The sequence below is a fragment of the Ranitomeya variabilis genome, chromosome 4 (assembly GCF_051348905.1).
Source record: "Ranitomeya variabilis isolate aRanVar5 chromosome 4, aRanVar5.hap1, whole genome shotgun sequence".
NCBI classification, from domain to species: Eukaryota; Metazoa; Chordata; class Amphibia; order Anura; family Dendrobatidae; genus Ranitomeya; species Ranitomeya variabilis.
In genome coordinates, this window is record NC_135235.1 from 477,250,419 (window position 1) to 477,267,351 (window position 16,933).

The following is a 16,933-nucleotide window of genomic DNA, read 5'->3' on the forward strand; positions in this document are numbered from 1 at the left end:
TAATGGCCAGACCGAGCGGACTAATCAGACCCTGGAGACATATCTGAGGTGTTTTGTCTCTGCTGACCAGGATGATTGGGTGGCTTTTTTGCCATTGGCAGAGTTCGCCCTCAATAATCGGGCCAGCTCTTCCACCTTGGTGTCCCCGTTTTTCTGTAATTCGGGGTTTCACCCTCGATTTTCCTCCGGTCAGGTGGAATCCTCGGATTGTCCTGGAGTGGATGCGGTGGTGGAGAGATTGCATCACATCTGGGGGCAGGTTATGGACAATTTGAAGTTGTCCCAGGAGAAGACTCAGCGTTTTGCCAACCGTCATCGTCGTGTTGGTTCTCGGCTTTGTGTTGGAGATTTGGTGTGGTTGTCTTCTCGTTTTGTCCCTATGAGGGTCTCTTCTCCTAAGTTTAAACCTCGGTTCATCGGCCCTTATAGAATATTGGAGATTCTTAATCCTGTTTCTTTCCGTTTGGACCTCCCTGCGTCCTTTTCCATTCATAACGTTTTTCATCGGTCGTTATTGCGCAGGTATGAGGTACCTGTGGTACCTTCAGTTGAGCCTCCTGCTCCGGTGTTGGTTGAGGGTGAGTTGGAGTACGTTGTGGAGAAAATTTTGGACTCTCGTGTTTCCAGACGGAGACTCCAGTATCTGGTCAACTGGAAGGGTTACGGCCAGGAGGATAATTCTTGGGTCAATGCATCTGATGTTCATGCTTCTGATCTTGTTCGTGCCTTCCATAGGGCTCATCCTGGTCGCCCTGGTGGATCTGGTGAGGGTTCGGTGCCCCCTCCTTGAGGGGGGGGTACTGTTGTGAATTTTGATTCTGGGCTCCCCCGGTGGCCGCTTGTGGAATTGGACTTGTCATCCTCTTTCCTGTTTCACCTGGTTCCATCAGTAGTGGGTGTCGCTATTTAAGCTCATTTCTCTGGTGGTTTCTTGCCGGTCAACAATGTTATCTGATGCCTCTCAGTGCTTGTTCCTGCTTCTAGACTACTACTAGATAAGTTGGACTTTTGTCCATGTTTTGTTTTGCCTATTTGTTCCAGTTCACAGCTGAAGTTTTGTTACTGTGTCTGGAAAGCTCTCGTTGATCAGGGATTGCTACTCTGGCGTTATGAGTTAATGCCAGAGTTTAAGGTAATCTCTGGATGGTGTTTTGTTAGTGTTTTTCTGCTGACCATGAAAGTATACTATCTGTCTTCTGCTATCTAGTAAGCGGACCTCAAATTTGCTAAGACTATTTTCCTGCTGCGTTTGTTGTTTCATCTGAACTCACCGTCATTATATGTGGGGGGCTACTGTCTTCTTTGGAATATTTCTCTAGAGGTGAGCCAGGTCTTATATTTCCCTCTGCTAGCTATTTAGGTCTTAGGCCAGAGCTGGGCATCTAGCGATAAATAGGAAATGCTACCTGGCTATTTCTAGTTGCGCGGCAGGCTTAGTTCATGGTCAGTATAGTTCCATCTTCCGAGAGCTTGTCCCTCTATAGGCTTGCTATGATCTCTGCCTGCAGAGATCATGACAGCAGAGACCTTTGGACTACTTTTCAGCTCGCCTGGATCCAGTTGCAAGGGGATCCTCTTCCTCCTGCTGCATGAGAGCAGCAGTGGCAGCACACGCCCTCCTGGACAGGACTACTGACATCATTGGAAAAACCATTGGAAATCCTGGCTCCGCATGACATCTCAGCAATCCTCAACCAAACCCAGCCAAAACATCTCTCCACCGCCAGGCATCTTCGCCTCCAGTGCTCTCTACTCCTGCCCGACAATGTCACCATCTGCAGATGCACAGTCCTCAATCCGTCCACTCTACTCCCACTCCCAAGGGGGGATACAGATATGGACTCTCAGATAAAAATTCTGATCAAAATCTGCATGATACCTTCCGCAGGGATCTAAATTTGCTCCGGACGGATGACCATGATTGCTTCAGCATCATGCAACAAGGAAACAGCAGGACTACCCAAGGTGGCAGAAGAGCCACTGACCAACCCAGAGTTGATCCTCTATGTGGATGGCTCCAGATTTGCAGATGATGAAGGAAGATTCCACACGGGATGTGCAGTGACCAGCATTCAAGAGATCCTGTGGTTGAGAAGTCTGCTGCCTAGTCTGTCAGCCCAGGAAGCAGAACTGATAGTGCTGACGAAGGCCTACCAGATGGCAGAAGACAAGACTGCGAAAATGTATACCGATTCGAGGTACTCGCGTGGCATAGCGCATGACTTTGGGCCCATCTGGGCTGCAAGGGACTTCATCACAGCAAGCGGAACAACCGTGAAGCATCATGGAGCCATTAAGGACCTGCTGAACGCACTTCAACTTCCAAAAGTGGTGGCAGTACTAAAAGTCAAAGCGCCTGGAAAGCTAAACACAGTAGAGGCACGAGGCAACAACATGGTGGATATGGCAGCCAAAGAAGCAGTCATAGGAAGACAATATGGAGAAGTGGGAGAGGTCGTAGAGCCGGACGGCTACTACATGACGACTGAAGACAAGAAACCTGACCAGATGACGTCCTGGGATCTGCTCAAAAGCTGCAAGAGCAAGCCCCAAAGGACAAGAAGGAATGCTGGATGCGGAAATGAGCAACACATGAAGTGGGAAGGGTATACTCAATGGACGACAAACCCTGTTTACCCCGAAGCATGTACCCTATGGTGCTCCAGTGGGCACGTGGGCCCACACACAGATTAAAGACACAGATGAATGATCTGATTGGTGCTTACTGGTTCGCTCCAGGGATCTCCACCCTAACAGCCAAGTTCACTAGCAGCTGTCTGACCTGCGGCAAATGCAACCCTGGAAGAATGGAGAAAGTACCCACACATCGTCTTGCCAGATCACTGTACCCCTTCCAGAGGATCCAGATAGACCACATCCAGATGCCGCCAAGTGGAGGTTTTGAATATGCCCTTGTGGCCGTGGACGTGTTCTCAGGATGGCCAGAAGCTTTCACAGTGAGGAACCAGTCAGCAAAGACTACTGCAAAGAAGCTACTCTCAGAGACGAGATATGCAGCTATGGGGTCCCAGAAGTGATAGAGAGTGACCAGGGACCCGCATTCACAGCAAATCTCACACGAGAGATCTGGTCAGCAGTAAGGTCAGACTTAGGCCTACACAATCCTTACAATCCCCAGAGTAGCGAGAAAGTGGAAAGACTGAATGGGACACTTAAGAACAGGGTGTTGAAAGTTGCCCAAGAGACACGCAAACCATGGCAAGAGACACCCCAATCACACTACTTAGTGTAAGGCACACTCCCAGAGGCCCAGAAAAGCTGTCACCATATGAAATTTTGTTTGGGTCTAGTCCCAGGTTAGGGGTATCCTTTCCCTCAGCAGCTGATTATGCAATATGATACTTTGTCTGCTTATGTAATTGAACTCACCAAGAAACTTGCTAATATCCATTCTCGAGTTTTTTTCTTCATTGCCAGATCCAGATTCAGTGTCCGGTACGCACTCCTTGAAGCCAGGAGACTGGGTGTTGGTGAAAAAGTTTGTAAGGAGAACACCACTCGATCCCAGATTTGATGGTCCTGTTCATGTGCTGGTGATGACACCAACCTCTGTGAAACTGGAGGGAAGACCCACTTGGATCCACTCATCGCATTGCAAGAAAGCTCCCCTACCAGAAGATGACACCCAAGCCAGAATGATGTTGTGGATGCCCTGCCTGACCAAATAGATGACCTACCTGATAAAGAATACACACCGCTCACTACACATGCTGTTGACTAAGAGACTGATTGCAACGAACCCCCGTTAGGGACAGATCTCCTGACTGCCCATTTGCGAAAAGTCTTTACGGAGTGGGGCGCAGGCGTTAGGTTTGCGTCAGTTCACCGGCAGCACAAAAGAGTTGCAGCGCTTTGGGACAGGAGGCTAGGATTAGAGCAAGTGATATCTAAGGGGGGCTTGTGATAGAAATATACATATCATATAGATCTCACTTGCATGTATACTCCTTTAAATCATATATACTTACATAAAGACAAATATATATATATCTATGTACTCAGCTAGTTTATAATCAATTGCTCATTTTAACCACATGAGCTAGGCCAGACGGTTCTTGGTACTTTCCAGTATGTTTCAGACACCTAAAAACAGAAACTTAGGCCAGATGTCCTGAAGTAATGTCTAGAATATTGCTAAGTCTTGCTGAAATAGCAGGATAAGGGTGACAGCTACATCCAAGAGTGCTAAATCAGCTTCTTGCCAGGTAGACTTCAGTCCAAATATGCCATGTACTCAGTTAAATACATTATGTACTCAGTCAGCCAATGAACAATAGCTAGACAATATGGTAATTAACTAACCACCCCTAACAACCCCTAACCACTCCTTTCTATATGCAATTATAAAACTATGTATGTACAATAAAGTATCAGTATTGATGGAATGTTATTGACACAATGTAGTGCAGTCTCATTCTTGATGAGCGCTCAAAATACTCAGTCTTATTGGGAGCGGCCGCAGCACACACAGGGATAAATTTATCCAAACCAAATTTCCATATCAGCATGTTGCATGTCGCATGTTGCTGCATGTTGTGGCATGTTGCATGTTGTTGCATGTCGCATGTTGTATGTTGCATGTCGTCGCATGTTGCAGCATGTCGCATGTTGTCGCATGTCGTTGCAAGTTGCATGTCGCATGTTGTTGCATGTCTTATGTTGTCGCATGTTGCTGCATGTTGTATGTCGCATGTTGTGGCATGTCATCGCATGTCGCATGTTGTTGCATGTCGCATGTTGTATGTCGTCGCATTTTGCATGTTGTCGCATGTCGCCGCATGTTGTATGGTGTTTGTTGTGTGGTGTATGTTGTATGGTGTGTGTTGTATGTTGTGTGGTGTATGTTGTATGGTGTTTGTTGTGTGGTGTATGTTGTGTGGTGTATGTGCACACAGTGTAGACGAGTTCAGCTCTGCTACATCTGGATGCCTGACATCTAGATGTAGCAGAGCCGGTAGATGATTGCCGGAGATAACTCTCCAGCGATCACCTACACTACAGCGTTCTCACAAACACCTGATCAGCTGTTTGCGAGAACCAGACTAGTGACCGGAGATAAGTCCCGGTCACGTGGACGGCAGTTCTCGCGATAACATAAGTTATCGCGAGAACTGCAGTGGACGAGGGACTTCCGGCGGCGAAACAGGTGAGCCGGCATGGACATGCGTAGTAAGCTGCTTGTACGCAGTTTCTACGCATGTGACTAATCATTAGATGCGATTTTATCGCATCTAATGATTGTCTATGGTAAATATACGGCGCGGCGACAGAGCGTCGCCGCTTTGTAAACAAACATGCTGCGTTCTCATAAGACGCGCCACATGTCCGTTTACGCCGGTCTGCCGCCTCCGTGTTTTACCGCATAGTGGAGACAGGATTTCATGAAATCCCCTTCACTATGCTGTAACATCTGGACGCTGTGTGTTTGACGCTGTGGCACTACGCAGCGTCAAACACGCAGCGTTTCCTGAATGTGGAAACATACCCTTAGCGGTCTCGGGTAATTTCGCAATGCATCCTGGGAACGGAAGATGGCGGCAGCCCACGCATAGGGACAGCTTCGCTGGACCCCAGGGGGTGAGTATATAACTATTTTTTGTTTTAATTATCTTTTTTTAACACGGATATGTGCCCACACTGCTATATACTACTTGGCCAGTGTTATATACCACGTGGGCAGTGTTATATACTGCGTGGGCTGTTATACACGGCGTGGGCAGTGTTATATACCGCGTGGGCTGCATTATATACCGCGTGGGCTGCGTTATATACCACGTGGCTGCTATATACTACGTGGCCAGTGTTAGATACTATGTGGGCTGTGTTATGTACTGCGTGGCCTGTGCTATATATTATGTGGCCACTGTTATATACTGCATGGCCTGTGTTATATACTACGTCGCCTGTGTTATATACTGCGTGGCTGCTATATACTGCGTGGGCTGTGTTATATACTAGTTGGGCTGTGTTATATACTGCGTGGCCACTGTTATATATTGCGTGGCCTGTATTAATGCATCGGGTATTCTACAATATGTATGTATTTATGTATATAGCAGCCACATAGTATATAGCACAGGCCACGTAGTATATGATATTATGATATACTACGTGGCCTGTGCTATATACTATGTGGCGGCTATATATATACATACATACATATTCTAGACTACCCGATGCGTTAGAATCGGGCCACCATCTAGTCCACACATAAAAAGGGATTCTTACTCAGGCAATTACTACACACTCCTCATACATATCTGATAAAGCGCCAGAGATGAATGGGTTAATCGTGTCTTGCAGTGGCAGGCAGAGGAGGATTCTGGGAAGTGTAGTACAATGCGCACTTCCTGTGCTAGCAGTTGCTCCTTTGCCGCACAGTCTCCTGCAGCAGGCACAGGTGTGTACAGGGGTGACCCCCTGATAGCCAGATACAAGTGCTCTATGATGTGTCCTTGGTCATAGACACTACAGCCCGCTCTGGTGCCGGGAGCTGCTGGGCGCCATTGTACTGCATTTCCCAGCATGCCCAGCGCGTCTCCGCCTTCGTCAGCTGACTCCTGTGAGCAGTGGGGAAACGGCTGCTGACTGCACAGGTCAGGTGACCGGCTCTGGTTCCTTGTCTGCTGCCCGGCAAACTTCTCCCACTGATGTCAGCAAGGTAAGAGCTGCCGGGGTGGCGCAGGGCCGTGTCCTGAGGAGCCGTCTGTGACCCCAGCATGCATCCCCAGCCACGGGATTGTGCGCGCATGATGGGAGCCGTAGTTCTCCAGTCTATGCAGAGTTAGGACTATTGATGTTTTCTGGGAACCTATAATTGTGGTTGTCAGATGTGCTGTAGTTTACAAGCAGGCCTCTGATTTTGGGACAATGGAGGTTATAGTCTGTTCATACATTAGGAATTACCCAGCTAGTCATCGTTTCTCCAGAGAACTCTATTAAAAGTCACATATGGAGATTTCCTAAAGCGGCCCCCTGAATTGTCAGTATGGGACCCTGCATCAGTGATCTCACTATGCCCTCCGGAGCGGGAACTGCTCTGCCGTGGCTAATGGGGGCTCCTGAGTTATATATATTCACTCCTATAGGGCGTACTCTACCCAAAACTGCCCTCCCTCAGTTCTGCTGTCAGTCCTATGATGCTGCATGGGGCTGCCAAACCCTCCCTAGATTTTGGAGAACAAATGGTAATTTAGATGGTAAGTTCTGATTATATTGTCATTCTCAGATAAGCGGCCACCGTGTTGTGTAATGGGCCCGTATACCTCACACTAAAGGTACCGTTACACAAAACGATTTACCAACGATCACGACCAGCGATACGACCTGGCCGTGATCGTTGGTAAGTCGCTGTGTGGTCGCTGGGGAGCTGTCACACAGACCGCTCTCTCCAGCGACCAACAATCGGGAACGACTGCAGCACCTGGGTAACCAGGGTAAACATCGGGTTACTAAGTGCAGGCCCTGCGCTTAGTAACCCGATATTTACCCTGGTTACAAGTGAACACATCGCTGGTTCGGTGTCACACACGCCGATCCAGCGATGACAGCGGATGATCAGCGACCAAAAAAAGGTCCTGATCATTCCCCAACGACCTCCCAGCAGGGGCCTGATCGTTGGTCGCTGTCACACTTTAACGAGATCGTTAGCGGGATCGTTGCTACGTCACCAAAAGCGTGAAGTTGCAACGATATCGTTATGTGTGACTCAGCCTTTAAGTCCTCTGAAGCTGCTGGTGATTGCCAGCGGCTGTCTCATAGAAAACGTATGTGTATGGGAGAGATGGCTGCAAACAAACCTATAAAGGTACCGTCACACTCTGCGACGCTGCGGCGATAAAGACAACGAGCCGACCTAAACTAGATCACTGGAGCGTCACTGTTTAGGTCGCTGTAGAGACGTCAAACACAGCAACTCCAGAACGATGCAGGAGCGATCCAGTGACGTAACGGCGACTCACTTCTCGTTCTCGCTGGTTGTTAGCTCCATGTCAAACAGCCGGAGTGTACCGACTGGCTATTCGGAGACGCTGCGACGCCCCCTATGCTCGCTGCTGGCATCGTTGCTTTTGATGTCAAACATGACGATACACGCCGACCTGGCGACAAAATAAAGTTCTGGACTTCTAGCTCCGACCAGCGATATCACAGCGGGATCCAGATCGCTGCTGCGTGTCAAACACAACAAGATCGCTATCCAGGACGCTGCAACGTCACGGATTGTTGTCGTTCTCTTTGCAAAGTTGCTGAGTGTGACGGTACCTTTAGGGTCTAACAATGTATGGCCATAAGGACCCCCATAGACAGTAAGCAGCTGTCCACTGACTCCCCCATTGATTCCTCTCACAGCATCTTATGTCTAAGAAGAACAAAAAAAAAGCAGCCATTGAAATTCCTCAGGCTGGATCCTGTTCTCCCCTGACACCATGTGTTAGGAGACAGATTGGAGACCCCCATACACAGTAGACAGGTGACTTATCTAATGGAGGGATGGGCAATTCATTTTTCCAAGGGGTCACATGACAGGGCTGAACTTAATTCTTCTTATTAATATAGTAATTAATATTTTTCTTAAATATATTTTTGCTATCCGTTAATATTGAGCAGAATTAAGCATGTCGAGCAGCAGCTACTGCATGTTATGATAGGAGTTATTGTCACCTGTATTCTTACCTGTAGCAGCTAATCAACACCATATAATTTTGCAGAGTTGATAAATCATATGCTCCTGTTATTAAGCTTTAAGTATGTTTAATATACGTATAGATGTACCTTGATCTTCAGCTCTACACACACTGTGTCTTCAGGGTGCTTGAATAATATGTTCGAGTCCCCGCGGTTGCTTGTCTCATGGCTGGTAGGCAGCCCCAACACATGCAGGGATTCCGTAACAGGCAATTCTTGAATGTGTTACGGCTGTCGAACAACCGCAAGACATGCAGCAGCGGGGACTCGACCATATTATTCAAGCACCCCGAAGACACTTGGTTAGCACCTGAGCATGCTCAGATAACACCTTATCCCAGCACGTTCGCTCATCACTAATAGTCAGCGGCTTGAAGTCAAGACTGTAGCAAAACAGCACAAACCTGTGTTGGGAGCCCGGGATTTTTGGCCGGATCTGTGACTGAGGCTCCGCATGCATTGGCTGGTAACGCAGCCTACGCTGCACATTAGGGTAATCATTGCTGCAGCCCGTAGACCAATATTAATCCATGTAATATGTGTGTAATGGTAGAATACTTCAATTCTCTGCTTCTTTCTCCAGCTGCTGGCCACAAGATTCCATCCAGTTTTATTCATTCTCTCATTCTGATCATTCTTGGGAAAAATGACTCCGGAACAGAAGAAACTGTTGAACATCTTCATCCTGGGCATTGCTTTTATGTTTATGTTCACGGCCTTCCAGACATGTGGCAACGTAGCGGTAAGTGTCCCGCCACTGGCAAGGTAACTCTGTATTCACGCACCCCCTCCCCCACACTATAGTCACAAAGACCCTATTTGTGACCGTCTCCTCGAATACAATGGCTGCTCTTTACTGGTTATCTAAAAAGAGAACTGCTATTACAGACACCATATAGGCAGAAAATTGTTTAGGGAGAGTTTCCAGTTCCGGTAAATGAGCTTCATAGAGATCAGTCATAAACTTTTCATTATCCCTAATATTCACCAAATGAACCATTTTACTGACTGGAGATAATAAGAGAATAGCGCCCCCTGATGGGTGACAATGCCGCAGCTATCGGCTGTACACTATAGTGGACATCCTTCTGCATCAGTCACAGTCAGTGTTGGTACTGACTGTGGCTGTTTAACCCCCCAAACTGCTGCTGTCAATAGTGACTATGGCATCTAGATGGTTAATAGGGCATGATGGCTCCTTCTGTGACCCCTGAATCATGAATGGGTGGTCCTGATGGTTGCCAAGGCAATCCAAAGCCCAGTGATGGTCTGCGTCTTCCTTCCATACTCGCCTGTTCAGATGTTAATATTTTAGTAGTAAAAATATAATTTTCCATTCTTATGATTACACTTTGTTACTTTCTGAAAAGCACCTGAAGAATTAAAAAACTACCTGACACCAGTTTTGAATTTAAGCTGTTTTCAAAATGGCATTTTATTTTTTTTATATAGGTTCTGCAAAGTCACTCTAAAACTAAATAGGTCCCTATAAAAATAACATGATTTGTAAATTTCCCTGATAAAAATGAAAAATTGCTGCTAAATAATTAAACATAACAAAATAAAAGACATTTGACTCTTATGATTAAAGGGGTTCTCCGGGGTTACAAGCCTGCAGTCACTCTGTGTGACTTCAGACTTGTTAATCCTCACAGTGTGCATGCTGCGCTCTGTGAGGATCCTCTGGGCTTAGAGAGCGCAATCATGTGACTGCAAGTATGCAATGTGTATAATGCTGGCCACATTTCAACTAGACGTGTCGGGCTTCGCTCAGCACTTGCATTGAGGAGGCTGCGCATGTCTAGTTGACACATGGCCACATTTATGCAGTGCAAATCACATGCTTGCGGTCATGCATTCGCCAGTCCTGACACTGGAGAGTCCTCACAGTGTATGCGCTGTCAGGATTCACAAGTCTGCAGTCACATAGTGTACCCTAAGGCCGCCCTGTCTGTCTAACCAGCCCTGTATAAGTGAGGGAAAATGAGGTATACAAAAAATCATTTAGATTCTCCCCGTTTCCTATGCTAATGGGGGCTCTGACTAGTCGATGGGGCGTTAGTTGCCCAGGCTAGTCAGTCCTCTTTCCATGTTACCACACCAATACGAGCGTTACAACATAATTTGGATGAGCGACTTCACCATTCATGTAAATCTAGCGCACACGCTCATTCCGGCAGCGAATGAAGCCAGGTGTACACTTCCTGGCCTCAGAGGTGCGCACTACGCATGTCTGGAAGCTACCTTCTACACTTCCGGACATGCGCGGCTCCTCTGTCTGAGGCCAGGAAGTGTACACGCTTCAGAGACTGTGGGAGTGAGCGGCTTATAACGCCCCACTGACTAGTCAAAGCCCTCATTAGCATAGGAAAAGCGGACCATATAAATGCCTTTTTATACCTTGTTTTCACTCAGTAACATTAGACAGGGCTGGTTAGGCAGGGAAGTTACTTGCACAAAGTTGAGTGCAGCTGGGTTGGAGGCCATGAGGGACCTGACAGGTTCCCTTTAATATGAATAGGACAGGTTATATTTTGGACCATCTTTGCTCCTCAGTAGACAGTTTTTAAAAGATGTGGCTAAGTGAAGTCGTAAAACGTGACCGATTTTTGATCCAAAATGAAGTTGCGCATGATTAATGTCACTATAAAGTAAGACAACAAAGAGATGGCATAAGAAAGAGAGTCGATAATGTCTCGCAGTTATTTCACCGTGTAGGCCGCTGTGGTGTATAGACTGGATCGTGTTTGTGGAGGGCAAATGCTTGTCAGAGGCGGAAGGAAAGCAGCGCCTCTGGCTGAACAGGTTGTTCAGCAACATACATATTCAGTAGATACAAAAAGTTTACACGCCCCTGTTAAAAGGCTAGGTTTTTGCCATATATAAAAAAAACAAAAAAAAAAACAACCATACTAAGAACTATCATTTCAGAACTTTTTCCTCCTTTTTAGGGTTGTCTCACACTTGCGGATAATCTGTCCCATTTCTCATCCAGAAGAGTGGGATGATTTTTCCTCTTTTTACTCAGCGGCTATTAATCTTTTACAGGACCATTTACAGTTTCCTATGCTACAGAATCAGATGCCATACTGATTGTCCGTATGGCACGCGTGTTTTTTTACTTGCACGGTCCGATTTTTGGAGTGAAATCACAGCATGCTGCAACTTTTTTTTTTCATGGCAAATACAGCTGAGAAAAAAAATCCCCAGATCCGCACTGCCTCGTTATTATTATTATTATTATTATTATTTATTGTTATAGCGCCATTTATTCCATGGCGCTTTACATGTGAGGAGGGGTATACATAATAAAAACAAGTACAATAATCTTAAACAATACAAGTCATAACTGGTACAGGAGGAGAGAGGACCCTGCCCGCGAGGGCTCACAATCTACAAGGGATGGGTGAGGATACAGTAGGTGAGGATAGAGCTGGTCATGCAGCGGTTTGGTCGATCGGTGGTTACTGCAGGTTGTAGACTTGTCGGAAGAGGTGGGTCTTCAGGTTCTTTTTGAAGATTTCGATGGTAGGTGAGAGTCTGATGTGTTGTGGTAGAAGGTTCCAGAGTAGGGGTGATACGCGAGAGAAATCTTGTATACGATTGTGGGAAGAGGAGATAACACTGGTTGGGCCAAGTGCTATCTGATTTTTTAATTTATTTTTTTAAATCAGATTTCACTCTTCGGATTTATACGCCAGTATGAGTGAACCCTTAATGTCACCAATAATTTGTAGGAATTCATAAGGGAAAAAAAGCCTAAAATCCTTAATTTGTATAATACAACAAACAAACAAAAACAAAAATAATGTGGTTGCATAAATATGCAGAGTATCACTCATCTGAGTGGATTAATAAGATAAATATTAACCTTCATTATATATAGTAAGATGGCGCTTAGGCTACTTCACATTTGCGTTGTGCGCCGCTGCGTCGGCGACACAACGCAAATAAAACTGCAACAAAACGCACGCTAAAACGCTGCGTTTTGCGACGCATGCGTCCTTTTTTGCCGAAAGTTGGACGCAAAAAAAAAATGCAACTTGTTGCGTTCTCTGCGCCCAACGCTTGCGGCCATGCGTCGCAAAATGCAGCACAACGCATGTCCATGCGCCCCCATGTTAAATACAGGGGCGCATGACGAATGCGGCGACGCTGCGGCGCCCGACGCTGCGGCGCCGAACGCTAATGTGAACGTAGCCTTACTGCATGTGTTGGGGGACACTCGCTTGACAACGTGATGAATGCACACAGGCACGTTTTTCTCACAAAACAGTCTATGCGATTTATTATGCAACTCCTAAACCTCTGCAGGCCATGTTACACATCCACAGACCTCACAGTCCATAGCACTTCGTAGTATACAGCTTTGAATCACGGTCCCTAAACACACCGGACTTCTCTTTGCCCAGTTCCCGTGGGCGACCGCATGCGGAACAGTTCATTAACATCCACGGAACACTAGAAGCACCAGCAGTCTGTTCCAATGGCAGATATTTGTCTGCCCTTACTATAACCCCATTGTCTGGAGTTACCTTACAGGAGCTCCTGCTCCATTCGTCGTTAGTCCTGGCTTCTAGGGAAGCTGCCTTACTGGGGTCACCGTCTCATCCGATGTCTCGGGACAAGGGCAATCCCAACAGTTCAGACCCTCAGAAGATCCATAGCTTCCCCAACGCAGTGCCGTCACGGACTCTGCAAGTACTTGGTCTCACCCTGTGCTATTCAGGAATCCAGTCCATCCTCAGGACCTTCCAACACAGAGACCTTCCAGGTACACAGCCTCACCATGTGCTCTTCAGGAAGTCCATCCACTGATAGGACCTTCCAACACACAGGCCTGACCTCATACAGTACCTTACAACCTCGAACCCATGTGACCCAAACCAAGGTCACATTATGTAGCTGAAACCACCCCCATAGGTGGGAGGTGTGTGTGGTTAGCCAGTCCCATCCAGCTCTCCGACTAACCCTGTAAGCCCCCTTTGTAAACAAAAACAAAGCTTGTGGAACTACAGGTCCCAGAGAAACATTTCAGTCTTACAGCACAGAGGATCTTGTCCCCTGCAACACATACCGTCCATTTACAACAATGCCGGTCACTGTCTCACAGTATTTACATTTCCAGTACTAAGTGCAGGTCTATAAAGCAACATGACATACTATGTTCAAATTAGTATGTAACCAATCTCTAGGAAGTACGCTTTCTTCTCATCTTATCCTGTCTTCTAGTGCGCTGAATTTTTCCTGCTTCAGTATTTTCTTGTTTCCCAACTTTTTTGTTTTTACCAGTGTAAGGTAGGGTGCTTTTACATTACCGGACACACTGTGCCCTACTCCTTTCACATGCACGGCTATATGTCTGACATCTGTAACTTCGTAACTGTCCCATAGAAACTGAAATGGCTCCACTACAAACCTGGACTGCTGCCTATCTGTAAGAAACGTACCATGTAAAATAGTTGCAATTTTTATATACGGCCATGACATCACTACAGAACGCTGAATGAAAAGCATTTAAAAAACAGTGTTACACAGGCGTTGGGACTTTGGGTACTTACCAGGTCCCTAGAACTAGGGGCATCCTGGTGTATCCCTGTCCCCTGGATTACTTCTGAAGATGGACATTCTGAGTTTTCGTTCCTTGCTATGCTCCTATATCTACCCTGATCTGTCCCCTCCCCCACCCAGGGTAGTGGGATGCTCAAGTGTATAGGAACACACTAATCAGACAAACAAGGGAAGACTGACAGAGATAAATGAAAATCACAAGCACACAGAATACACACACCAAACAGAATGGGACACAGGGGAGATAAAGGAGCAAGCAACAATTTCCAAACACGCACCTACAACCACGAACTCCAAACCAGACAGTAAGAACTAACATTGGCAATTCCTAAGTACCAGAGACCAGTATATATAGCAGAGGGGAGTGGCAAACACTGAACAGGTGAGAAAATCCAGGTAGGAAGGCCCCGGGAGCTTCAACTAAACAGCTTAACCATTGCACTGCTAGCAAGAAAAATCTGAACTTTTTTTTTTTTTTAAAAAGATGGTGAAGTGCTTCTAACCAGTGCAGGGGTACGTGAAACTAAACTTCGCAGTGTTTTGATTTCCCCGTGACATATAGATATTGTCACAGGGTCCATATGTGAATAGGTTATGGACCTCACAGAAAGCACTATACAGTGCCTTGTGAAAGTATTCGGCCCACTGGAACTTTTCAACCTTTTCCCACATATCATGCTTCAAACACAGGGGTGGGCAATTAATTTTGCCATGGGGCCGCATGAGAAATTGGGATGGTTTTAGAGGTCCGGACTAATATAATTAACTCATTTTTACCCAATACTGTAGTATACATATGCTATCTTTTTCATAAGCAACAGTATGGCCCCGTATACTGTATCACAAACAGTATGGCCCCATATAGTGCTGCACAAACAGTATGGCCCCATATAGTGCTGCACAAACAGTATGGCCCCATATAGTGCAGCACAAACAGTATGGCCCCATGTAGTGCAGCACAAACAGTATGGCCCCATATACTGCAGCACAAACAGTATGGCCCCATATACTGCAGCACAAACAGTATGGCCCCATATAGAGCAACACAAACAGTATGGCCCCATATAGTGCAGCACAAACATTATGGCCCCATATAGTGCAGCACAAACATTATGGCCCCATATAGTGCTGCACAAACATTATGGCCCCATATAGTGCTGCACAAACAGTATGGCCCCATATAGTGCTGCACAAACAGTATGGCCCCATATAGTGCTGCACAAACAGTATGGCCCCATATACTGCAGCACAAACATTATGGCCCCATATACTGCAGCACAAACATTGTGGCCCACATATTGTGCTGCACAAATGTTATGGCCCCCATATAGTGGCTCCGCCCGGGGCCCCCTGGATACGCCACCGCTGATACTCACCCGAAGGGCGGACACCACCAGCCAGCAACTTTCTTCACCGCGGTGCAGCACTTCCCGCGCGGTGCAGCACATCCCGCGCGGCGCTGGAGTGACGTACGCACGTGACGTACGCACGTGACGTACAGGGTCAATGCGGAGCTCTGCCTCTTGTGACCGGTGGCATAATGCTGCCTCCGGTCACAAGAATGATTGACACAGCCGGGAGCCAATGGCTCCTGATGCTGTGTCAATCACATCCTGACCCTGGAGGACTCCAGCCTGGAGGAATTGTATGCGCTGCAATGCGCAGCGTGTGGGGCCTTCACTCCAGCCGCCAGCCTTCATAAGCATCTGGTGGCTGGCCGAGCGGTGCCGCGGGCGGCTGTCAGAAATGACAGCTAGCTGGCGGGCCGTTAAAAATCATCAGGCGGGCCGGATGCGGCCCGCGGGCCGCATCTTGCCCAGGTCTGTTCAAACATAAAGATACCAAATGTAAATTTTTCGTGAAGAATCAACAACAAGTGGAGCACAATTGTGAAGTTGAACGAAATGTATTAGTTATTTTAAATTTTTTTAGAAATTCAAATACTGAAAAGTGGGGCATGCAATATTATTCGTCCCCTTTAAGTTAATACTTTGTTGCTCCACCTTTTGCTGCGATTACAGCTGCAAGTCGCTTGGGGTAGGTCTCTATCAGTTTTGTACATCGAGAGACTGAAATTCTTGCCCATTCTTCCTTGGCAAACAGCTCGAGCTCAGTGAGGTTTGATGGAGATCATTTGTTGTGAACAGCAGTTTTCAGCTCTTTCCACAGATTCTCGATTGGATTGAGGTCTGGACTTTGACTTGGCCATTCTAACACCTGGATATGTTTATTTGTGAACCATTCCATTGTAGATTTTGCTTTATGTTTGGGATCATTGTCTTGTTGGAAGACAAATCGCCGTCCCAGTCTCATGTCTTTTGCAGACTCCAACAGGTTTTCTTCAAGAATAGTCCTGTATTTGGCTCCGTCCGTCTTCCCATCAATTTTAACCATCTTCCCTGTCCCTGCTGAAGAAAAGTAGGCCCAAACCATGATGCTGTCACCACCATGTTTGATAGTGGGGATGGTGTGTTCAGGGTGATGAGCTGTGTTGCCTTTATGCCAAACATATCGTTTGGCATTGTTGCCAAAAAGTTTGATTTTGGTTTCATCTGACCAGACCACATGTTTGGTGTGTCTACCAGGTGGCTTGTTGCAAACTTTTAACGCCACCTTTTATGGATATCTTTGAGGAATGGCTTTCTTCTTTTTTTTA

General features: G+C 46.7%; 1 protein-coding gene across 1 annotated transcript in view; it reads left to right on the forward strand.

Annotated features, from left to right (window-relative positions):
- The first annotated feature begins 6,346 nt into the window (after positions 1-6,346).
- MFSD11 (major facilitator superfamily domain containing 11) overlaps positions 6,347-16,933 on the forward strand; it is an 80,582-nt gene continuing 69,995 nt past the window's right edge. The window contains exons 1-2 of the mRNA XM_077251847.1: positions 6,347-6,682; positions 9,290-9,448. Of these exons, the coding sequence (XP_077107962.1) occupies positions 9,353-9,448 (96 nt within the window). The 5' untranslated portion in view covers positions 6,347-6,682; positions 9,290-9,352. The remainder of the gene's footprint in view (positions 6,683-9,289; positions 9,449-16,933) is intronic.